This window comes from Phodopus roborovskii, unplaced genomic scaffold (assembly GCF_943737965.1).
Source record: "Phodopus roborovskii unplaced genomic scaffold, PHOROB, whole genome shotgun sequence".
Lineage (NCBI taxonomy): Eukaryota > Metazoa > Chordata > Mammalia > Rodentia > Cricetidae > Phodopus > Phodopus roborovskii.
Window position 1 is genome coordinate 872,992 of NW_026126645.1, and position 24,161 is coordinate 897,152.

The window sequence follows — 24,161 nt, forward strand, 5'->3', positions numbered from 1 at the left end:
TCTCTTGGGAAATCGCTACATGACAGGATGAGGGCTAGAGATACATACCAGGCACTCAGGACAGAGCTACCTTCCTAATTCAGCCCGGTGTCCCCAGCAGTAGGAATCGAATGACACCTGGGCTCTCCTCACGTATGTAAGTCAGCTGGCACACAGGAACTGCTCTAAGAGTGGTACTCGCTGTCCGAGAGTCCACTGGGACTTTACGTATTCAATCCAGATGACCTTTTGCTCTGAGATAACCTGTGAGCCACCGGAGGTCTGAACTACCAATAATGTGATAATGGTCATTAGAGTCTCAAAACCCAGGGCCACAGGCACGGGAGACTGCTGTGCCCTGTTTACAGACAGGAAGACCAAGGCTCAAGGAAGCAGGTAACTAACCCAGGGCCATAGCTGGACTTTGAGTCTCTTAAATCACTGAACCCCCAAACTCTTATCTCTGTCCCCTTCACAAAGCCACACAACCTGAATTCACATGGGCCATGTCATCCTTAGCACTGAGCCCAGGACCAGAACATGAGTAACAGAGTAAGCCTGCAAGCCTGAGTCACTGGAGAGTCATGGGAAGATACTGTCCCTGGGAACACATGGGCACATTCACTCATGTCTCAGGGGCTCAGCATGTGACCAGGGCATATGGTTAAAAACTCCACCAGTGTCAACATCCTGGACCAGTGGCATGGTCTTGATGCATCACTCCTTGGTGACCTTGTCACACAGTGACAGTTGCAGAGAAAGGTACCCTGCTGGCTCATCAGCCTCCATTCTGGTACTACAAGGGCATGTGGTATACCCGTCTCTTGACACATGTCACCAAAGGGCAGGAGCTATGCCACTGCCCCCTCATCACCAGCAATACCCCTAAGAGGCGCTTATACTTAAAAGAGGGAACGTTTATTGTTTCTTTCTCAGAGCTGCCTTTCCAGCTTCACACAGCAGCCTCGGCAGCAGGCAGTCTGTGAAGACCACAGCATCACCCAACACCATGGCAGCTCCTCACACTCAGGACCCTGGAGCTGGCTGGGGTTGGAGGGGAGCTACCCTGATTCTAGGGAGGATTCTCCAAGTGCACTCCCCAAGGCAAGGAAGGGTCTGATTCAGCCACTCACTAAGAGCTGGGAACTCTAAGTCGTCCGGGGACTACTGAGACCTGCTCTCACAAGCCTGGCCACTGGGGACTCCTAGGGAGGAGAAGATGCTTGGGGCTTGGCTGAGGTTCAGGATGCCAGAGCCCATGGGGCCAGCGAGACTAAGGACAGCTCATCAATGGACTGCTCGACTACTGGGTGGGGTGGGGGAACTACTGGGGCTGCAGCATAATGGAGGGACAGAGAGATACTTCTAGAGGATTCCATTTAACCCGTGGAATCAAAAGACTTCAAAACACATCTTCCCGGAAGTCAGCAGCGTGGCAGCTAGCAGGGCATGGAGGCCCGCGCCAGCGCTGTGGGGAAAGGCACCAGATGGTTTGTTATGAAACACATTTTGGTCAGAAAATAGCTGGGGCTTTTTGGTTCCTGGGAGGACAACTAAGCTAGAGAGAAAGGAGGCGTGGGCTGAGAGAGGTTGGCAGCACAAACAGCAGCTTTGGTACCAGATCTGGGTTCTATTCTCAACTCCATCCTCCGACATGTGTTGCCTCAGTTTCCTTATCTGTAAAATGGATGAAAAGTATTCTGCCACAACCTAGTGCTAGGCTTTGGTATTATTCCAGGAATTAAGGGGAAGCAGAAAATGGGGGTACACAGGACACACAGACAAAACAGAAGGGCAGGCCCAGCTTTGTCTGTAGGGGACGCCCCAAAGCCACGCAGAGGTGATCCCCACGGTCGTGGTTGTGGTGAGACTCTAAGAGTCTGGGCAGCTGGTAATTAGATCCTAGCACTGCACAGCCCACCTCAGGGACTGTGGCCCTCTTGTAGAGGAAGGGCAGGAGGCAAGCTCTATTCCCACAGCACCATCAAGGACCTCAAACCATGTCCATTATGTGAGATAAAGTGCAGAGCTATGTGTCTTTGGTCAGAGGCTGCCTGTCTGAGAGCCTTAGCCACCTGGCCCCAGAGAAGCGGAACTTGAGGACCCCAGCTTCCCTGAAGGCCATGTCCCCTCCAGTGCACAAATAATAGGCTCTCACTGCTTGGGGAGTAAGGATGCCCCAGAGAGAAGGAACATGGAATGCTTTGGTCACTGTCTTGACACCCACTGGAGGGGGTGCTGGCTCCAGGAGAGAGGCCAGGAGGCCAGGCCCTGCCCTGCACACACCATGAGCTCCTGATGCAAACCTGCTTTCCGAGCATAAACCAGGAGTCACTGACTGGATAGTGCAGGCTCTCCCTGCCCTCCCTCCCTCCCTGCCTGCCTGACTGTGCAGCTCTCATCTGCAAGCTCTGCAAGAGCAGCTGACGGCTCCGTGTGATGGCTGCTCTGCTGCAGGTGGCTTTGGTCCATCACATGTCAAGGCCAGTTGTGTCCTGCCAGTCTTAGGCCCTCAGAAGTTGAAGAGGTCATCTTGATCAATGCCACTGCTGTCGGGCTTGTCCCAGTCAGTGGGCGATAAGCACTGTGCATAATGGATGTCCTGTGCTGACAGTCCAGTGTCCAGGACGTGAGGGTTCGTCCGTGACTGTGCCAGCCTGGAAGGCAAAGCTGTGTAAGTCAAACAATAGGCGAAGGGCTGGCAGGGGCTAATGAACAGGCATAGCCTGGCAAGAATGGGTACAGAGGGAGAGGACATGACTGGAAAGATGGCCAGACTCAAAGCTTGGCAGGGGAGCTAGAGTCCACCGCCCGACACCGCCTGACACTGCCTAAGAGGGTCAGAGCCCTGGGGCAGACCATGAACCCTACTCTAACAGAGGCCATCTGTAGGTAGGAAGTGTTCAGCCACGAGAAGACAGACACTTGGCGTAACCAAGGTGAGCATGTAATTCCCAACCGTCACATAAGAGGACAAGTCTAAATCTCCAGAAGAGGTCAGTACAGGGCAGCCCTATCCTGGGGGCTGGGAGGCTGGGGTGTGTGAACGCCTGGAGGGAGGCCTCTGACAGCACTGAGCCATGCAGAGTCCCCAGAGACTGATGGATGATGGATACAACGGTGTTCACGGTCGGGGGGCCGGTCTGGGCCAGGGACTATACTATACAGAGATTTGTTTGAGATTGTTAGTAAGGACCTGTAACAACTGAACATTCTGGAAAAGAGGGTGAAACTGTTTTTCAAACACAGGTGGAATTGGCCACTGAAGCAGAGAAGGTGGAGTAAAGGGTTGCTTCCTTGAGAAGGGCCTCACCTGCTGGTCAGACCCTGGCTAGAGAGAGAGAGGCACAGAGGGGAAGGGCAAAGATGCAAAGCCCTGAGGCAGGAGGCCTCTGAAGAGGCTGCACATCCAAAGGGGACGAGGGAGGCCTGAGGGCCCAGACTCAGTATTGGGACCCCACGGGCCCAGTCCTTGCCAGCAGCCTTCTTCAAGAGATGTTGAAATGACAAGCTGAGCCAGCATTCTGACTGAGTAGCAAAAGCATTCTCACATGAGACACCCTGCAAGGCTGTGTTCCTAAGTAGTAAGTTCCCTGTCGCCGGACAGATTCAAGAATTACTATGTAGACAGCTAGGGTGCTCAAGTTCTCAGTCAGGACAAAGGCTGAAGGGTAAAAAATAGTCAGGTCCAGCCCAAAACACATATTCCCAGCACAGGCCCTCAAAGTGTTACCTTGAAAATGCTTCATCCAGGCCATCGTCCAACTCCTTAGAAAGAAAGCAAGAAGTAAGAACTCTGGGTGGAGCCATGTTCCCCCAGGGAGCTACAGGGACCTAGGACCTGTACATGTGTTGGGAGGGGTTACCCAGGGAAACTAGCATAAGCAGGCTTTATACCCATAGACCCAAAGTTGGGGCCCAGGACAACTAGGCAGTACTGGTGTACATCTTTAATCTCAGCACTGGGGAGGTGGCTCTCTGAGTTTGAGGTCAGACTGATCTATAGAGCAAGTTCCAAGACAGATAGGGCTACATGGATGAACCATGTCTCAGAACCTCCTACCTCACCCCACCCCCCAAAAAAGAAAGAAAAGGGATGTCTCTGACCTCTGAGACTTGGCTTTTCCTTTTGTAAAATATGGGACAAGATTTCCACAGCTTTCTAGGAAAGGACAGAACTTTGCCATACCTCCTTCATGCCTGAGGCCAGCCACAGTCCTGTGCTATTTCAGGGTAACCAATGTTAGGAACTCACAGCCTTGGAGCTAAGTGCTATGTGAAACCCCTCCAAGGCCTCTAGGACAGATGGCAAATGGCAAATGTGGGCCTTGCCAGCAACGGACAGGTACAAGGGATACCCAGGTTGCTCCCGACAGAGGTAACCTGACAGTTATCGGGAGTCCCATCATGTGAGGAGATAAAGTGGCCTGGTGGCACAGGCTTGGGGTCCCAGATACTTGGGAGGATGAGGCAGGAGGGTGCTGTGGAAGGTCGGTGCCCTCCCCGAGGAGTAAGAGGACTGACACAGAGGGGCAGGTAGATCTCTGAGTTTGAGCACAGCCTTGGGCTATAGAGTGAGTCCCAAGACAGTCAGGGCTACACAGAAAAACCCTGTCTCAAAATACCAAAATCCAAACCAAACCAAAAACAAACAACCCCCTATGACAAGCACAGGATGGCATGTGGAACACAGTCCCATCGGTCATTCTCAAGTGCTGATCAAGAAGTGTCTATGGGACACTGGAATACTGGTGCTATTTTTGTAATGCAGTTTGAAACCAACCACTTCCAAATGAAACTTGAAATTAAAGGCCATGCAGATTCCTCTGTCCTCTGGGCACTGCCATGGAAGGTCGGTGTCATTGCTGAGGGAGTAAAAAGGCTGACACAGAGGTCAGGCACTGGCCATGAGTCCCGAGAACCTGCTGTCTGGCTATGCATTCAGATAACTGAGAAGGGAGGGTGCTAGGCACAAACCTGCCACCCTTAGAACAAGGGAGCCTTTGCTGATCAGAAAGAGAAGGCCACAGACATCTAGATTCAGTTCTGTGAGGAGATGGCCCTGCCGGGAACCAGGCCTGCTGGGGACACAACCTTCAGTCACTCCACCCAGGGCCTGATGGGCTGGGTCTGGTCCTTCCAGAGGTCCATTTATTTTTCACAGTGTGAGGGCCTGGGTCTGGGAACCACTTCAGGCTTATTCAGAGATCTGGCTAACACTGGATCCCAAAACCATGCCTGGGCCATGGAACTACTTACCCAGACGACACTGTTGTTGCTCAAGACTTGAGGCCGCAGTGTCTCGTCCATGTTGTTTGTATTAGTGGAGACCGTGGACAACGGAGCCTTAGACACTTCTTCCAAATCCAGCAGGTTCCCAGTAGCAACCACTACAGGGGGCAGTTGGGGGCAATCAGGAAGACATACATCTCCTCTAGCCTCTTCTGCACACAGCAGACATTCCAGTACCCTCACACTACACCAGTCCTGATTAGTCCTGGGACCTTGACCTTGTCCAGATGTAGGACGAACCTTGACCATCTGGAGCCCCATTTTGACCCCCTCCCACCCCTGGTAAAGGACAGTTGGCCAGAGGAGAGAACCTGTGGCTCCCAAAGGTAGACCCTGGAGCCTGCATATTTGCATATTCATAACATAAATGGGATGTTTAAAAGTGCACCAAGTAGCCGGACAGTAGTGACACACACTTAATCCCAGCATTTGGGAGGCAGAGACAGGTGGATCTCTGTGAGTTCAAGGTCAGCCTGGTCTACAGAGCAAGTTCCAGAGAACTTATACAGAGAAACCCTGTCTTACAAACCTAAAACAAAAGTGCACCAACTGGTCTGGATGTCTGAAAGGCTGGGAAGCAGACGGGAGCACATACATATTTATGCGTATATGCCGGGACATGCCTGGACAAGTGTGTATCAGAACGGAACCCTTCTTAGCTACTCTTCCCACAAGGCACAAGTATTCCTGATTTAACAGAACAAAAGGAGACAGCAGGAGTTCAGGAGGGAAGCCGAGGATGGAGGGCAGGCTCGGGGCCAAGACTCACAGCTTTTCAATGATGGGGTGCTGTCATGTCGGGTCCCTGAGATGTCTCCTCCCTCTTGGTTGGCTTTCTCCCTCTTCTCTTTCTCTGTGGGATCAAGGCATGGCATGCTGAGGCCCTTACAGCGCTGCCTCCATAAGCGGCGGGGGGGGGGGGGGGGGGCAAGCTGAGGGCACTCAGGGGCAGTATTAGGGCTCCGCCAGGAGGAAGGACACCTTCCAAAGTTCATTTAAGTCCAAACACTCTGAAGAAGGGGCAGATGGCCTTTGTCCAGATGGGGAAAGTGAGTCTTAGAGACCTGTTCTAAACCACAATCCCAGCAGGGAATGAGGCTGGGGCCAGCTCAGGTCCGACTTCCAGCCTGTATCCATCCCTGTACACATCACTCACAGGGCCCCAGGGAAAAGACTCACCTTCCTTGGACACCTGCCAAAACTCAAAGGCAACTTTGAAGGCCTGGGCTACAGTGAGGGTGACGGCTTGCGCCTGAAAAACAGGAAACGAGGGTGGGGATGGGTGCAGTGTCAGCCAGCAAAAGCAAGTATGAACTGGAGGGCTGGGGGGCGCCCAAGCCATGACAGGCTCTGGAAGGCCCAGGGGAGGGTATAGGGGCCTAGCTGTTCCATTTCCCACAGAAGCTTGGGGCAGTTGGGGCCCAATGCGGCACCTCCTGTCCACTGTCGTCAGTCACCCCACCCCATCCCATCCCCACCACAGTGGTCATTCACCTCTACATTTTCCTTCCTGCCATGCACACCTAAACCAACTGTGAGGACTACTTCTTCTGGAAATCCCTCCTCACACTCAGAGCCCTTGAGCTAGACAACAGAAGTCAGGAGTGCATGGCCCTAGCCATGCCTGGGTGAACTACAGCCAGAGAGATGGAGGTCACACTGTACAGGGCTACAGGACAGCTAATAACTGACATCCCAGCCAGGCAGGAGGTGGCAGGATCAAGATGTTGGTTATGATAAGGAAGAAAAGCCATCTAGCACTGTGGCCAGCCTGAGCAGGTGCCTTGGGTCCCAACTTCAAATCCCAGCCACATGTCACCACCTCTCCTGTGCCCAGCTCAGGGCTCTATGGCCGGCTCACCTCCCTCTGGAATCTGCTGATGAGAATGTCCCTAGTTCACATGCTTATATCCCCATGTGAATGTTTCCTTTCAAGCAGGAGTGATGCCATAGCTCAGACAGAGCCCTCAGATGGCTGCAGTGGTGTCTCAGGTCCCAATTGACACATAGATTACTACAATCTCCTGTTAGCCCAATTCTGAGGTAACCAGCCCAGAGCTTGGAGTGCAAAGCCCAGAGAAGGGTACCACACTCAATTGCAGAACAAGTTCAGGTTTAAGCAGCCTCCACCAGACAACTTAATTTAATTGATAAATAAATGTAGGGCCACCGCCTTCAAAACTCTTAAAAAAAAAAAATCCAAAATCTCCAAACTGACTGATCTGCGCCAATTAAACTTCACGAAGTATAAAAATCTCATCTGAATGTCTCCGTCATTTACATTTTTGATGGAAGTGAGGATGCTTTATGGTAAAACTTAAATATGGTAATTAAGTGCAAAAGTCTTCACAGCTGTTTACAATTTAAGCTGTCATGTCTGAATCAAGTTTAATAGACCCAGTTACCATTGAGAATTGCCCGTGAACTAAAAATATGGGCTAATTACCAGCCAAGTCAGATCACCACACTCTGAAACAAGGGCTAGTCACCCATGTGTCAGGGCTATGGAAACACCAGTATATCTGCCTGCAGGAACCTGAGGACAGGGGCTTGTGCTGTTTACAAAAATCTGGCTCGTTTGTGTATACTCCTGCCCCTGTGCCCTGGTGTCATTTACAGGAAGTCACAATGAACATGTAACCCGAGCTGAGATGTGAAGCAATGTGTGCAGGTCTGGACTGGGAAGGCCCCAGAAGTATGAATCACAAGAACACATGCAATCCCCAGGGTACTGTACAGCTCTGCTGGGACTTCTGCTGAGGGTCTTTCTTATGACCAGAAGCTTCCTCCTGGTCCAGCTACCCATGTCCCTATCTCATGCCACCCAAGCAGGCTGTATCAGTAAGAGGGCCAAGTAAGCAGCCCAAACCAGGCCCCGTGCTTATCTGGCTCCCATATTAACCTCTGCACAGAGATTACTCCAGAACACCAAGGCCCACATGGAAGAATTAGCTCTGTCCCTTTGCCAGACAGAACTGGGGTGTCCAGGCCTATGCCCACACTGGGAGCCCAGACTCCCTCCTCCACCTCCACTTCTGATCACCATCATGGAGGCTGTGTTTGCTAAGCTGAGGCCTCTCACATGAGCATAGGGAATCACTTCCTTGCAGCGACCTTCTCACCATGCTCAAATTAAGACCAAGAAAGGGACTGCACTGTGGGGGACCCCAGAAGGGACTCCTTCTCCAAGCCTCTTGCTTGGCCAGCAAGGAAGGTGGAGATTCAGTGAGGACCATATTTGCACTGTGGGTCCTGTAGACTGACCATGCCTGCCTATCTAATGGTGTCTTGGGACCCAGCACATCACATCAAGTTGTGCTTCTCTGCACACTCAATCCCTAAGCCCTCAGCCTGGCACACTCCTGTTCACTACTCTACTCATCCTTTAGGCCTTCAGTCTCCCCTAACCTCCAGGTCCAAAATCCTCCACCCTAGAGCCAAGACCCAGACTCAAGGTCAAACTGGCCCTTCCCACACAGACTTGTGCAGGCCCCTATTGTACGCTGCAGAGCCTTGTCCCCAAACTGGAGACAACTGACAGGAAGGAGGAGGAGCTGAGCCAAGGCCCCTGCCTCTCCCTCAGATTATCACGGAATCTGGGGCTTGAAAGCTGTCACTCGGTCAGCCCACCAAGCTACGGCCTTGAAGCCCGGGGATGAACCTGTACCACCCCAGTGTGACTTGGAAACCCTGGGTGACAAAGGGTAGAAGCAGGTGGGAGACAGATCATAGCCAGGTCACACAGAGAAACAAAGAGCTGGGTGTCCAGTGAGAGCCCTGCCCACCACCCGTGAGGCTATACTAGCCACAGCCACGGGAAGCTGGCTTCGGCTTTTCTCACCAATGCCCTCTGACCTGGGGCAGACTACGTATAGTCCTCTGGCCCAGGCCTCCTCCTGAATGGCTGGGCCTGCTCCCTGTGCTGGGCAGAACCCTATCCCGGAGGGAGCTGCTTCGCATGACCACGCCCCTCCCGCCAGTGCCCACAATGCAGTAATGACCCGGGGCCAGCAGCCCTGCCTGGTGCAGTGAGGAGGAAGAAGCAAACAGTGGGGACGCAGTAAGTTTGTATATTTTTTAAGTCAATGTGGCCTCACTCATACCAAAGTCTCCCCCATCTGTGGGGGCCAGGCTGTTATGGGAGAATTCACCACTGCTTAGAGCCCTGTAGGAGCCCAGAGGGATGACTGGTAACTCGGAGTCTGCAAGGAGACAGGCATGCAAAAGAAACGGGGCCTTTGGAATGACCATGGATGGGGTCAATGAGGTGAGCCCATGCTGATAGGTAAGCAGACCAGAAAAGGGCAGGGTTCAGCGGCTGTTCCCATTCTCCTGAATGTCCTGTGCACAGCAACCGAGCCCCACAGGTAGGATTAGGGTGTTGAGATGGGGAGATAAACCTGGATTATCCAGTGGCCATTATCACCTCAGGGACCTGAGAGGGTGAGTTAGAGAAACAGCAGTGTGAGAATGGACACTGTGGGAACCCTACAGGCTCATATATTTGAATGCTCAGTCACCAGGGAGTGGCAATATTTGAGGATTAGGAGGATTTTGAGGTGTGGCCTTGTTGGAGAAAGTGTCACTGGGGGTGGGCTCTGAGGTGGTTGCTCTCTCTGCTTTTGGATCAGGATGTAGCTCTCAGTGTCTGCCCGCACACTGCCATGCGCCTCGCCATGATAGCCGACTACACCTCTGAACTGTAAGCCTGCTTCAGTTAGTGCTTCCTCTCACAGGGGTTGCCTTGGTCATGGTGTCTCTTCAGTGACTAAGACAGACACGCTATGGAAAGATGGAACACAGGGCTGTAGGTAGACTGGGAAGGTACTCTAGGAGGTAGCAAAGCGAAGACATGGCTCTCTCCAGGGCTGCTGAAGAAGCCCCCCATGGCCTATTCCAGCTGCCTCTTCCCCGGACCGGAAGAGGATGAATCTGTGCTGTTTTGGGTCACTAAGTTTGTTGTCATTTGTTCCTGTGGCCCAGGAGCCCCAGAGACCATGGAGTTCCCGATGTGCCCTTTGATGGAGAAGGAAAGTGTCTCATCTCGTGCCTCTGAGAACCAGGGGCCTGGGGAATCAGGCTCTGAGCTGTGGGCAGATGCAGACGCTGAGCCAGCTGACACTCAGCCCTCAAAGGCCCCAGAAACCAAGGTGTCAACAATCACCTCAGAACAGCTCCGTTTCTCACCAGTCACAGCAGAGGCTGGAGACCACCAAGGTGCCTCCATCATCACTCAGCCCCATCAGATGTGGCCAAGGGGCAGGGACAGGAAACTCTCAGCCTCTCTCCCAGTTGTGCAGAGCCTCACTCTGCACCTGGCTGGCTGTGCCATCATGAGCAAGATTGCTGTCTTCCAGGGTGTGTCGTATTGTAATTAAAAGGCTTAAAGAAAGGCAACTGAGACCTTAGCCATTTCCACCTTATAGAACTGCCCTGGAGACTAAACAAGAAAACACTTTGAAACCCAGCTCCAAAATGGGCCCAGAGGGTGTTGCAAAGGAGCCATTTGCCTCTGCCCAACCCCAGACCTAGTCCAGAGAAATCTCACTTTTACCCTACATGGGTCCCTCTGGTTTCCCCTCTTCACAAGCTGATCCCTACAAGGCCTGCACCCCGGACTGTACTAATGACAAGAGTCACAGCCTCAAACCCAACCAATCACATTACTGAGAGGAATACGCCCAGGCACTTCCAGGGAACATGGGCTGGTCATTGGCACACCCAGCCAGTCCAGCCAGTCTCTGCCCGACTCCATCCCTGGCAGTACCCTCTGTCCTCTCACACCTGCTTGTGATTCCTGGGGACTCCTCCTGTCTTTACCTCCCTGTTACTGCCCCCTCTGGGCCTGGCCCTCCCACTGACCACTTTCCGTTTGGTGCAGAGGAAGGCGTGGCACTCCAGACTCTCGCTGTGCTGGCTCTGAGCGATGTATGCGAACACCTTGTCGTGCATCTTGTCTGCGGTGCAGTAGGAGATCCTGAAAAGCATCGAGAAGTATCACCAGGCCTGCAGGGCACCTCCTCCCATCTGGATGTGCCTTCCCTGGGTCTCAGAGTCTGCTGCCTAGTCTCCACCAGGCACACCTCTGCAGATCTGGCCTTGACAGCGAGAGACTCAGGCCAGGCAGGGGACATGGGGAATAAGGAAGAAGTCCCCAAGTGTGAGCCACAGCCCTAACAGGAACATCTGAACCCAACTGCACAGCAGCCAGCGCACCAAAGGCCCTGCAGATTCTTCCCTGTTAACCCTCTGAACCATCCTTAGAGCTGGGGGTCTGGGGCACAATGCTGACAGAGCCAGGGTGAGAACTCACAACCACAATCCTGAGGGGTCTGTGTCAACTGGCTGGGAGGAGAAGCAAGACGCTGCCTTCCACATATTCTATACCACCAGATACCACAGAATGGCCAGGACCATGAGCAAGTCCTCCTGGAACTGTGACAGGGCTGGGGCTGGGGCTAGGGGAAGATGACCCACCCCGGAGCCCCAGTGGGTGCAGAGGAGACATCAACTTCCTCTGCAGTGAAGTGACCTTTCGAACCTCTGCCCACAACCTCTGCTCACCGAGGCCTCTTGTCTAGCCCTACCCTGCTTCTATTTATCCTGAGAATCAGGGGAAGGGCTGTTGGCTGGGGGTGTAGCTCAGCCGATTCACTCTTCACGGACGTAGTCCCAACGTTCATCACATTTCAATACCAACACTGATCCCCAGAAGGGAAGAAGAGGGTGCCATATCCCCAAGTATCCATCCCAAGTATGTGACCTCCTCTAATCATTCTTTGCTTCTGGATGGCCAGGTCCTGCAAGGTGCCACCTCTACTGGGAGGTACTCCCAGGTTTCCCCTGGCAACCTCCTTGGCCTTCTTGGGAACACTGTCTCCTACATCCTTCCCTTCTTTCCAGACTGGAAGTGCTCAGAGAGCAGGGGCAGGCAGGCACGTGGACGTGCTGGCTAAGGGAAGGCAGGTGGAATCTGGACAGTGGCTTAAAGGCCTCTTGAAGCACTCAGCCCACATGTGCTGTGCCTGCCACACCCTGGCCCAGGACTTGGGCAGACAGATCTCTAGCTGATGTCCTAATCCCAGGGTTTGGACTGCTTCTACCCAGTTTTGTACTCCCACACCTGACCCGCTGAAAAGAAGTGGGATAGGATAGCCTGAATCCCCCAGGGATGGACCCTACATCCCTAGGAGCAGAGAGGGAACATCTCCACTTTTGCTCCAGATCCTGCATGAGGCCTCTGAGGAACACTGAGCCAGACGACCAGGGCTGAGAACTGTGTTTAAGGCAGATCAGGCAGGTTTCACAGCTGTGTGTTCCCAGCCTGACTTAGCTGCAGCAGAGGTGCATGGCCAAGCACAAGCCTTCTGAGGCGGCTTCAGCTGGTTAGGGGATAGCAGTACCCATCATCACACCACAGTCCCTGTGAGCTGTGGGTTACTTGCTAGCACTACACTAACAGCACCGAGAGGCAGGGCCTGTCCCCAGCCCATTGACAGATGAGGAAAACTGAGGTTCCCTGCACCCCAGAAGGACAGCTCTAGAGCCAAGATTCAGACAGAACACACCAATCACTCCGTGTGTCAGAGCAGACATGGCCACTCCCTGTTGGGCATACCTGTAAATGGACACGTTCTCAATGAGCTGGCTAGTGAGGCTGTCAGTCAGGATGATTCCCCTGGGCGACACCTTGAGAGTTACCTTCTGCAGCTTCTTCCCGCTGGCCTTGGCCTAGGGGCACACAGGGTTCAGAGTAGCCTGTCTGGCGGCCTGTACCTCACTACTCCAAGGTCCCTCAGCTCAACAACTGGCAGGTGCCAGGGGGTGGACACTTAACCAGCACTTTATTCTGGCTAGTTTTTGTCATCTGGGAAGAGGGACCCTTGATTAAGAAAACACCACTATCAGACTGGCCTGCAGACAAGCCTGTGGGGGCATTTCCTTGACAGGTGATTGACATGGGAGGACCCAGCCCCTTGGAGCGGGGTTACCCCTGTGTAGGTGGTCCTGGATGTAAGAAAGCAGGCTGAGCAGCCAGTAAGCTTTATTCCAAGGTCTCTGCTTCATTCAGTCTCTGTTCTGACTTCCCTCGGTTTAAGGCAAACAAACCCTTTGCTACTCAACTCATTTTTTGGTCACTGTTTTTAGCACAGCAACAGAAAGCAAACCAGGACAACCCTGCTGAGCACAAATGGACAACCACTAGCCTGATGCCTGGTGAGAACTGGCCCTCACAGGAGGGGATCAACACCCCCTATCCAGGAAGACGGGGACTCCTAGGGGAAGGGACTAGCCCAGGGACATGGGGAGATTGCCACAGCCTAGCACCATGACCTAGGGACCAGCTCCACCCACATGCCAGGGCCTGAGCTACAGGCCAAGGCCACCCTAGGGAACGGACTTAAAGGGCCCACACCCACTCAGAGGTAGGGGCAGGACACTGTGGTGGACCACACAGCCAAGCAGTGAGAACATGGTAAACGGGGGGGGGGGGGGGGGTGTGTGTGACACAACTTCCTTCCCTCCTTGGAGCTAGTGAGTCACCAGGAGCCTGAGGTGGGGATTGAGGGCTGGCAGCACTCAAGGCCAGGATGGCCTGAAGAGGGTGCTAACTGACCCTTACAGGCAAACACAAAGGCAATCTCCAGAAATACCCCTGAGCTGGGCACAGCACACTCCAGCACATGGCATACAAATCCCACCTGGGGACAAGGGCGGCTGGGGCAGGGGGAGCTGACCTGGACTCCTGTCCTTCTATCTGGACACTCACTGTGGCCACGATCCTCTTGACAGCAGCTGCCGACAGCTCCTCGCCCTTGGGCCGCTCCACCAGCGTCATGCCAAGGTACTTGAGGCTGAAAATCATGCCCTCCAGCAGTGTCTCCCGAGTATCCGTCCAGTTCTCTGGTAACTCTAGCACAGGACAGGCAGCCCTCAGAGCTGAGCGGACCTGGCTCTCAGCACCCACCTCCTCAGCACCCCTACAGAGGGCTATGGGGTAGCCCCACCTTACTTTAGCTATTACCTCCCATCCTGCCCAAACCCTGACCAGTTTCACATGCACTGTGCCCATTCACCCTCAGGCACACCCACTGCAGACTGCCAAGCCAAGTCAGAGCCCATCAGTCTAGAGCCAAGACTCGGCTATGCCATCTCATGAGCCCAAACTCTGAGGGCGAATGGTCCCACCTCCTCCCTGAGTCCTCAGTCTGATTCTTTGAGATGGGGTTACCACATTATGGTAGCTTGAAAGAAAATGACCCCCAAAGGGAGGTGCGATTTTGTTGAATTAGATGTGACCTGGTTGGAGGAAATATACCACTGTGAGGCGGGCTTTGCTCAGTGTGATTCAGTCCACTTCCTGCTGCCTGCATAGCCACATGTAGCAGCTACCTCTGCAGCATCATGTCTGCCTGCATGTCCCACCATGATGATAATGGGCGGAAGAGAGCCCAATTAAATGTTTTCTTTGCAATAGTTACCATGGTAGCCAGGCAGTGGTGATACACACCTATAATCCCAGTACTTGGGAGGCAGAGGCAGGTGGATCTCTGAGTTCAAGGCCAGCATGGTCTACAGAGTGAGTTCCAGGACACACATAGATAAGGAAAATGATGCTCAAGAGTTGAAGACACTGAACAAAAAAACACCACAGTAAATATAGGTAACTACCCACCAGCTGGTACATCCCAGCCCACACCTGCTTTAAAGATGGGCAACTCTGAAGACCAGCAAAGATACAGTTACTCAAGGAGAGGGTTAGATATCAGTGGCTCCACTGGGCTGCAGCCAAGGCCCATGGAAAGGGTCCTCCAAGACACCCTGGCCATCACTCATGTCAGAAAGGAGGAAGGGTGAGCCTGGGTTGAAAATCAGGGTAAGGGAGAGTTGGGAAGGGCACCATGTGGTCCCCATGTAGGAAGGAATGCAAGGGAAAGTTTGGCCATCCCCCAGTTCCTCCCTGGAGCTGAGGCTAAGGGTGTCCATTACATAGTGGAAAATGAGGCCAAGCTTACTTGAGAGAGTGAGGTCACTGGAGATGACAGTCCAGCCCTGTTAGGGTCCTGCCTGTCAACCCAAGATGCTACAGCCGTAGGAGGTACTCATGTGACTGTGCCCATTCCACACAAGTCCTGTGCCCCTCCCCCAGGATGGGAAAGCCATGGTACAAGCTTAGGATATTCCTGCACTGTCAGGAGTAGGAGGAATCTTGGGCTCAAGAGACACTACCATGCCCCTGTCCCCTCTGGATTCCCTGCCCCAGAGCCTTGAGTTCCTGGGACCCTATCATTTCATTCACACGGCTCATGCCTCAGGATCTATGTTGAGTAAGATACTGTCCCTCACTGACATTGTGTGTTTGTGGGTGGACATGGCAGGGGGTCTGCAAGTATTACCCCTCCTCTCAGACCCAGGTAAGATGACTTAGCCGACTGGCCACCCAGAGCCTGACACACAGCTGGCACTCAATGTTTTCTGAGTATAGGAATGTCAACACTAGTTATGTTTGACATGATGCCCCAACATGACATCCCATCCATTAGATCCTCCAAAAGAAAGCAGAGAGTCCCCATGGTATCCCCAGTTCTGTGTCAGGCAATAAGGAAACCAGAACAATTCCCTGCTCTGGAAGAAAGCAACACTCACAGCACTCTCTCCAGGACACGCAGAACCAACATATCAAGGCACAGCAGCCGAGGAACTGGAGGGCAAAGGACACTAACTTGCCCCTGCTCCCGATCGCTGGATCACACAACTCATCATAAGGCAAACTGCGTCCAGTTTAGTCAAAGGTCAGGAAAAGGTTATTAGGTATTTCCTAACAACCAATTCCTACTTCCCCACAGCCCAAGATACCCGGTCCACAATTTCCAACCTGAGACACATACATGCCAATGCCTGTGTCCTTGGCAGACATTGCTAATAGACAGCAGTGCTTCCCCATTTCTCAACTATGGCCTCAGGCAGGCGATACTAATCAATCAGGGGTGACCTCTTCACATTATCCATGCCTGCCTTAAGGCAGACATCCTTCCCCTATCTCTGGGTCCCACTCTCCCATTTCCTCTGGCTCAGCCCTTTCCTGGCCCCTGTCCAAAGCCACTTCCGCTCACTTCATTCCAAAGGGCCAACGCTTGCCAAGGTCACTGGTGATCTCTTTGCTGTCAAAACATTCTCTCCTCCTTGACCTCAAATGCTTGACATTTTTCTACATTCCTCCTTCCCTGGCCTGACCCTTCTCTACAGTACTGCCAACTTCTACATTGTCTACCAGGTCCAGCTTCAGAAACCCTCTACCCAACCCTTTACATGACAGGTGATCCAACTAAAGCCCAGAGAGGTTTAGAACCTGTGCAAGATCACACAGCAAGTCAGAGAGTGGAGGTGCCCACAGTGATAGCTGGAGTATTTGAAAGCTCCTCCCTCCCCTCTGAACACACACACCCACAAGCTCCCACCACACAGCTCAATATTCAAATGCTCTTTCCAAGCAAGGCATGACAGTACCCACCTGCAATCCCCGGGGGGGGGGGGGGTGTTTCCTAAATTAGAAGCTAGCCTAGAGCACACCTTAAGATCACGTATAAGAAAAAACCTTTAATCCCAGCATTTAGGAAGCAGAGGCAGACAGATCTCTGAGAGTTTGGGGCCAGCCTGGTCTACAGAGCCAGAGCTACAGTGATCTGCACATCCACCCTCTCCCAGAGTGGCAGGCAAGCTATCCCAGTGGCTAAGGGCAAGGGCCTTAGTTTGATAATCTGAATGACCCTGGGTGAGATCTCCATGAGCCTCAGTCTCCTCATCTATAAAATGGAGAAAGTAGTTTGGGGCATTATTTAGTTGGTGGAGTACTTGGTTAGCACGCATGAAGTTCTGGTTTCCACCCCAGTACCGAATAAATGAGGTATGATAGAGCATGCCTATAATCCCAGCACTTGGGAGGCAGAGGCAGGCAGATCTCTGTGAGTTCAAGGCCAGCCTGGTTTACAGAGCTAGTTCCAGGACAGGCTCCAAAGCAATACAGAGAAACCCTGTCTTGAAAAAAAGATTATCATTGGCTACACAGCCAGTTAGAGGCCAGCCTGGCACACACAAGACTGTCTCAGAAAAGAAAAACATAAATAAAAATGAAATGGGGGCTGAGGTGACTCAGCAGTTAAGAATACTGCTGAGCCAAGTTTGGTTAGAGAGCTCATATTGCTTCTAACTCCAGCTTGAGGGGGATTCCATACATCTAAGTTCTATGGGAGCCTGCACTCAGGTTCATACACACATACACACATTATTAAAAAAAATAAAAATACTTACAAAATAAAGGGAGTGGATTTGAGGACAGCCTGGTCTGCATATTGAGTTCCAGGCCAGCTAGGGCTCCATAGTGAGGTCTCAAAAAGAGGGTAAAATAGAGAAAGCAACCAATCATACCAGGCTAATGAGATACAGTGTTACAAAGTAGAAGGCTGAGGGCCAAGTCCCCAGGCAGGTATCTATCTGCAGGCTTGCTCAACCCTGGCTATGTCTGTTGTTACCTTGAGCAGAACTCTACCCATTCCTCCCCAAGCAGCATCACCCATGCCCAGCAGCTGCTTCTGCGTGCCTTTCTCCAAAGGACCTGTCCTCAAGCCTGCTCCCCAGGCTGCAGGGCAGAAGGGCCCCTGCCCTGAAAGTTCTCCTTGTCTCTGCCTGCCTACCCTTGCAGGCCAGCCTTCTCTCTGTGCTTCTGGGCACGTGACTTGTTCTTCACTGAGGTTCTTCAGGGCCTCTGGCGCCCACAACTTCCCCAAGAAAGAGCACTGAGACAAACAGACAGAGCAGTGTGGTCTCCTACCACCGGACACTACAAACAGCAAGGAGCCAGGGCTGCACCCCTTCCCAAGCAGAGCTCCCAGAGGCCCCTGGGCAAATACAGGCCTGTGCCCTAAGCCTTATTCCAGTCCGAGTTATTTTCAGCCCTGTGGTGGGTAATGACTACGCTATTTTCATTTTGTAATTTTACAGATGACCTGCTGTGGGAGTTAGCTGGGGACAGACCTCAAGTCCAGTCTAGCTTCAGCTGGCACCACATGCTCCTTCCTTGTTAAGGTCCCCAAGAGGGGTTAGGGCCACTTGGGCACCCTGCCCTGGCCCCCCATTGCCAGGACCTGGAAGGGTGGTGGTGATGACAGCTCTGCCCAGGGACCCAGTCTGGTTCCCAAGCCTGATGAGGGAGTCTCGGAAGCGGTAGGGACATCCTAGGAGAGGACCTAAACTCTGCCCTGCCAGGAACATGACAAAACAAATTTAGTGGGTCTTTCAGGGCTTTCACGGTGAAAGTTTTGGAATATGATCAGAATAAAAAACCAGGCATTGTGGCAGATGCATGCCTTTAATCCCAGCACTCAGGAGACAGAGGTGGGTGGATCTCTGAGTTGAGGCCAGCCTAGTCTACAGAGTGAGTTCCAGGATAGTCAGGGTTACAGGGTTACACAGAGAAACCCTGCCTCAGAATAAAACAAAAACAACACAAAGACTAAGCCAATTTCAAAAATTAAAACCGAGATCATTCTCAAAAGTGAATAATTAAGTGATTGCTACCTCAGCCAGGGCTTCCTCATACCTGCATATACTAGAAAGGAAAAGTAAGGGCAAAAAAAGTTCCTCCGCCTCCCTGTGTCCTTGTTTGCAAATGGGTAACAGTACCCTCTCCATGGGGTTATTGTGAAGAAGATGAACTCGCACATGACCCTGCCCGAAACAACACCAAAAGCCCCGTGAGCACCAGTCACTGTCACTGTCAACCACCAAGCAAGCACAAGAGGCTTTAACATACATGAGCTAAGCTTTATGAAGTCACTGTCACAGTACCTCAGGCAAGAAACACAATGAAGGATCAATCCTAACTGACAGCCCTGATACTCAAACTCTATACCGCATCCTGCAACCACCAAGCTCCTTCCAATGTACGGCAGAGGTGACACCTGCCACAGCACCCAAAGAAGAGTGTCTGACCTCTGTCAACAGTGACCTGACTCCTCAAACATCCTGTCCCTCCCTCAGCAACCAGACTTCAAGGAGCCTCTGGTTCCGTGTCCTCCGACCCGTCGTTCCACCCGCAGAAGGCTCTTCCCACGTTTTTCCCTCCCTGACTCACCTGTGTCCTCCAGGTCAGCTTCTCAGAAGCTGCCACCACCTATTACGCCAATCCATCCCCTCTAGGCAGGCCACTTTCTGACACAGAAACCAGTGCCTGCCACTCTGCCTGCAGCCTGGCTGCTGCAGGTACCAGTGCTCTGTGGTGCCTTGCAACATGGAGGGCTATGGCCTCCATCTGCAGCATCCTCCAGGCACAGGTTGGTGGGTCTAGCTCCAGCCACTGCCATTCAGGAGCAAGACAGTACAGTGCTAATTCTGCCTTGAAAGACCTCTGTAGGAAGGCCCAGGGGCTGCTCCACTGTCCACTATAGGGGGCTTCCTTCCCTTCTCAACTGTCCTGACCACACTTCCTGGGAAATCCACCCAAACAGTCTGCACTTGGACCCTTGTCTCAACAACGACTTCTAGAATAACACAGTCGCCACCTTTATCTGGAAAGGCTGCCCCTCTGCTGCTTATCTTTTTCTCTAGCATTCTATGCTAGCCCCACCAAATATCTGCGGTTGTCCCTTCCTCCACCAGAAGTGAGGCAGTCACACTACACTATCAGGAGACACAGTCAGACTCACTGTGCCCCTATTGTTGTCAAAGGTATCAACATTCTGGGGGTTTTGTTTTGTTTTGTTTGGGGGTGTTGTGCTATTTTTTGAGACAAGTTCTCTCCATTATGTGGCTCTGGCTGTCCCGCAAACTGGTTTATAGACCAGGTTGCCCTGAAACTCAAGAGATCCATCCACCTGCCTCTGCCTCCCCACTGCTGCAAGTAAAAAGGGCTATGCCCAGCAGTATTTACAACCCTATAGGTAAATATGAATAGGCCACACACAGAGGCATGTATTACTGTATTACCTTTACTGGAATGGGCACCTTATATTTCTTTATCCTTTTTCTTTGGGTCCTCTGACAGGCTAACACATCCCATACAGGAATCCTGGCTCAACATATGCTCTGTGCCTGGAGCCATGGACTCCACTTCCCTGTCCGTTATCTCTAAAAATGGGTCTGAAGATAAGAATCCTAAGCTTCATCACCTCCCAGGAACTAATGAGCTAACAGAAGCCAAACACCAGAGACAAAAGCAAGAGCATGCATTCATCAAAGCCACTCCTAGGCGAGAAAAATACACACAGACCGTCCCACAGGAGTCCCAGGAAAGTAAGGCTCTTCTTGGTAAAATAAGATTATGAGCTTGACACTTAAGCAAAGGCAGCCCAGGGTTCTGAGGAGCTCACTGTGAGTACAGACCTTTGAGAGGAGCAGGGAGATTTGCTTTCCTCCTGGATGCGGACAGGCTGACACCCCCATCTCAAGCTGGCCAAACCTGGTTATGAATTAGGTTTGGCTGGGAGGACACGGTGGTGCACACTTTTGATTCCAGCACTTGGGGAGGCAAAGGCTCAAAGCTTGCCTGGCCTACTTAGCAAGTTCCAGACCAGCCAGGGCTATATAGTAAGACCTTACAGTCAACCTGGAAACTATAGTAGCAACAGCTTAACTAACACCTAGCCCAGACTTGCCTCAAACTCACTATTGGCACAGCATGACCTTGAACTTCTGACCCTCAGGCTTCCAAGTCCCTAGTGCTGGGATTATAGACATGTGCTGCTACAAAACGGTTTGTGAAGTGCTGATGAGGGAAACAAGGATTTAGGACCTCAGAACTTCCTGCAAGCCAGGCAAGCACCCTACAGAACACACCACACACATCTCCAGCGCCACAGGGATTTTATCCCCACTCTGCAGGCTGGGAAACAAAATCGACAACAAGTGACCTGCCTTAAAGTGGAGCAGGCAGGGGAACCTCACCATCCAAAACGTACTCTGTTCCTCCAGGTTCATCTCTGCTCCCTGGCTCCCTCCTCTTCAGACCTCCTCCCCACCCACCCTTCTCCCGCCTTGTCCCATGAGAAAACCACAGGGTTCATCCACTGGAAGGGAAGGTCATGCTCAAAAGTCCCGGTCACATCTCACGAATTTTTAAAGAGGCTATTTTGGGTGTCAGTAAGTGTGGAAGATGGTACATGCCCTGCGCAAGGGGCCTCTGACCCCACCCACCCACCAGCAAGCACCAGCGCACTTCCCAGTGCCAGTCAGGGCTAGAAGGAACCCACAGCTGGAACACCGCAGTGGGAGAGAGGAGGGGCAGGGCGGGCTCCCTAGGCCCAGACACGCTGGCGCTCCAGGGACCAGGGAACTCGGGCTCCCCTGGTGGAGCCGGGCAAGGCAAGGTGCTGGCAAGAAGCTGGGGGACGGGGTGGGGGTACGGCCAGTGGGGCCCAGGTGGGTGGCAGGTGAGGGTGTGGCGGAGTCCAGGCGCTTTGGTTTCACATCAGGAAGAAAAAGCCCTGGTGATACCATATGAACGACTCCCGAAAAGGGAGGGACCTGAGCTAGGTTTCTCAGGCCTCAGGGGAGGGTGCCTGCCAGGTGACGGCTCCCAGAGAGAAACCCGAGAGGTGGCTTGGGGAGGCTGCTCTCCGCCCTTCCAGACACCCGGGAGAAGTGGCAGCTAGTCTGAGGCTGCCTTTTGCCTAGGTGCCCAGGGACTTGGACAGCCCCCAAGGGAAGGTACGAGGAAAAACAGGGTTTGAAAATAGCCTGGACGAGAGGACCTCGGGTGGCACAGGGGCTGAACTCGCCCCTCGCAGCATGAACCTGCGGGACCCGGGGTCTAGATGGGACCCTGTGGGTTGGGCTGGAGCGGGTGGAGAAGCTCTAGGCGTCCTCACCGCGCCGTACCTGGAGACCCGGAGTTCCGCCCGCTCCCCGCCGACCCGCCCCAGACGCAGCCGGACATGACCCCCGGGGCCCGGCCGCCCGGGTCGGGACGAGGCCGCCCGGTCCACCTTGTTCCCGAGCTCCGCGGAGGCCCGACCCGGGGCGTACACACTCACTGCGGTGCCGGCCGCCCGCCCAACTCTGCTTGGCCAGACTGGGGCTCCGGATCAGCGCGCGCCCCGCCGACTTGAGCGCGTCCATGGCCCGCTCCGGTCGCCACCACCGCCGCCAAAACTCCTCCAGGAAAACTTTCCGCCGGGCCAGGCGGCGCGCGCCCGCAGCGCTCCTCCCCCGCCCTCCCCGCGACGTCCGGGGGCGGGGCCAAGAGGCTACGCCCAAGGACACGCCCTGGCCACGCCCCAAGAGTGCGATCCCGCCCCTCCGCGCCCAGTACAAACTGGGTGACTGCTAGCAGTGCGTTCCAATGCGCTGTGGCCACCAAGGCTCCTAACTCAACTCCCTTCCCTGGTCCCAACCTACAGGATTCCACGGCCTTCTAGACAGCTCGGCTGAAAGGCACCTGGAGACCATTACACAGATGGGGAGAGTGAGGGCTAGAGCCATCAACGGTCTTGTTCAAAAATAAGAGAAAGAAAAGTAGTAGATGGGAAGGGGATGGGTCAGTCGATAAAGGCATTTGTGCCGAGCTTGATAATGCTCCCAAAGATCACACGGTGGAAGAACAGAACCAACCCAACTCTGCAAGTTGTCCTCTGACCTCCAAGGGCTGACAGTGGCACCCACGAGCCCTCCCCCATTGTATACATATGCAAAATAAATGTAAAGAATTAATTTAAATAAGTATGACAGAGGGGCTCACTAAAGCAATGGGGCTTCAAACAATAGGATGAAAGCTGTGAGTGAAACGAACAGAAGTGTATACCCTAGCCGCCTTTAGCAGCTTTCTTAGCTGTCCCCCTCCCCATAGTCTCTGGGACTTTGCAGTTTTAGCCTCTGACTCAGCCTTGCTGTGTGACCCCAGGCTGTCCTTCGTCTCTGGGTCATGTTATCTGTCAAATGAAGCCTGATCCTATCTCTAGAAAACCTACCCACCTGCCTCAGCAGACATTGTAAGCTTGCTCCAGCCCTTGTCTATTTCGAAGACAGCACACCTGCTCCACCTCCAGGAAGTTAGACTAACTCTGGAGCCAGATGTGATGGCTCATACCTGTAATTCCAGCCCTTAGGGAGCAGGAGCGGAGGCAGGAGGATTCCTGCAAGTTCCAAGGCATCCTGAGAAACAGAGAAAAAAACCTTGTCTCAAAATACAAAGAACTCTAGCCATAAAACCCTGAGCTTTGGGGCCAGGCTGTGCCCAAAGGAGTGAGTCCCAGGCAGAGGACATCCATGGCAGGGCTCACTATGTAGTTCTCAGAAGCTGTGCCTCTGCCATGCAGCTCTGACCTCTGCCTAGTTTCAGAAGTCCACAGGTCCATCCTGGCTGGAAGACAGATGGGCTGTGTCTCCTGTGTGCCTGGCTCACATTCCACTCTAAACCCTCCTGTCTGGTCCAACAGCTCATCTTGAGTGGACAGTGCAGCCAGCCACAGCCTATTACAGCAGGAAACACACCTGACATTACCCAAGAGTAAGAAACAGAAGCCCCAGTAAGAGCCCAGTGGTCATGGTCATGGTCTGGCTATTCTGGGCTTCATCTGTGAAGGAGGCAAAAAGACCTTTTCCACAGGGCTGTCCTGTGGGACTGGAATTAGAGACACTAAATCCTACCCTCAAGAACCCATCTGCTTCCTTCAGGAAGCCCTCCTGGACCACCGCTCCTGGGTTAGATTTCTCCCCATGGGCTCCCACAGCATTGAACTTGGAGCATTATAATGGTGTCCCTTTTACTACCCCTAAATTATAGGTCATGTTCTCAAGGGCACAAAGGTTTTTTTTTATTCGTTTCTGACACTGGGTACCTAAGGAACGTATAAGGAGAGTTGGAGGACTGTCAGCAGGATGGGACGCCCATTCCTCCT

The 24,161-nt window shown here is 53.0% G+C and overlaps 1 protein-coding gene across 1 annotated transcript; it reads right to left on the bottom strand.

The window, feature by feature from the left end:
- Positions 1 to 875: 875 nt before the first annotated feature.
- Positions 876 to 22,467, bottom strand: Ldlrap1 (low density lipoprotein receptor adaptor protein 1). Its single transcript, XM_051173763.1, has 9 exons — positions 22,299 to 22,467; positions 14,042 to 14,184; positions 12,890 to 13,002; positions 11,134 to 11,248; positions 6,451 to 6,523; positions 6,041 to 6,124; positions 5,239 to 5,369; positions 3,713 to 3,747; positions 876 to 2,636 (listed from the first exon to the last, which is right to left on the bottom strand). Exons 1-9 carry the CDS (start codon positions 22,381 to 22,383, stop codon positions 2,492 to 2,494), a joined length of 924 nt encoding a protein of 307 aa, XP_051029720.1. The 5' UTR covers positions 22,384 to 22,467; the 3' UTR covers positions 876 to 2,491.
- Positions 22,468 to 24,161: the final 1,694 nt, after the last annotated feature.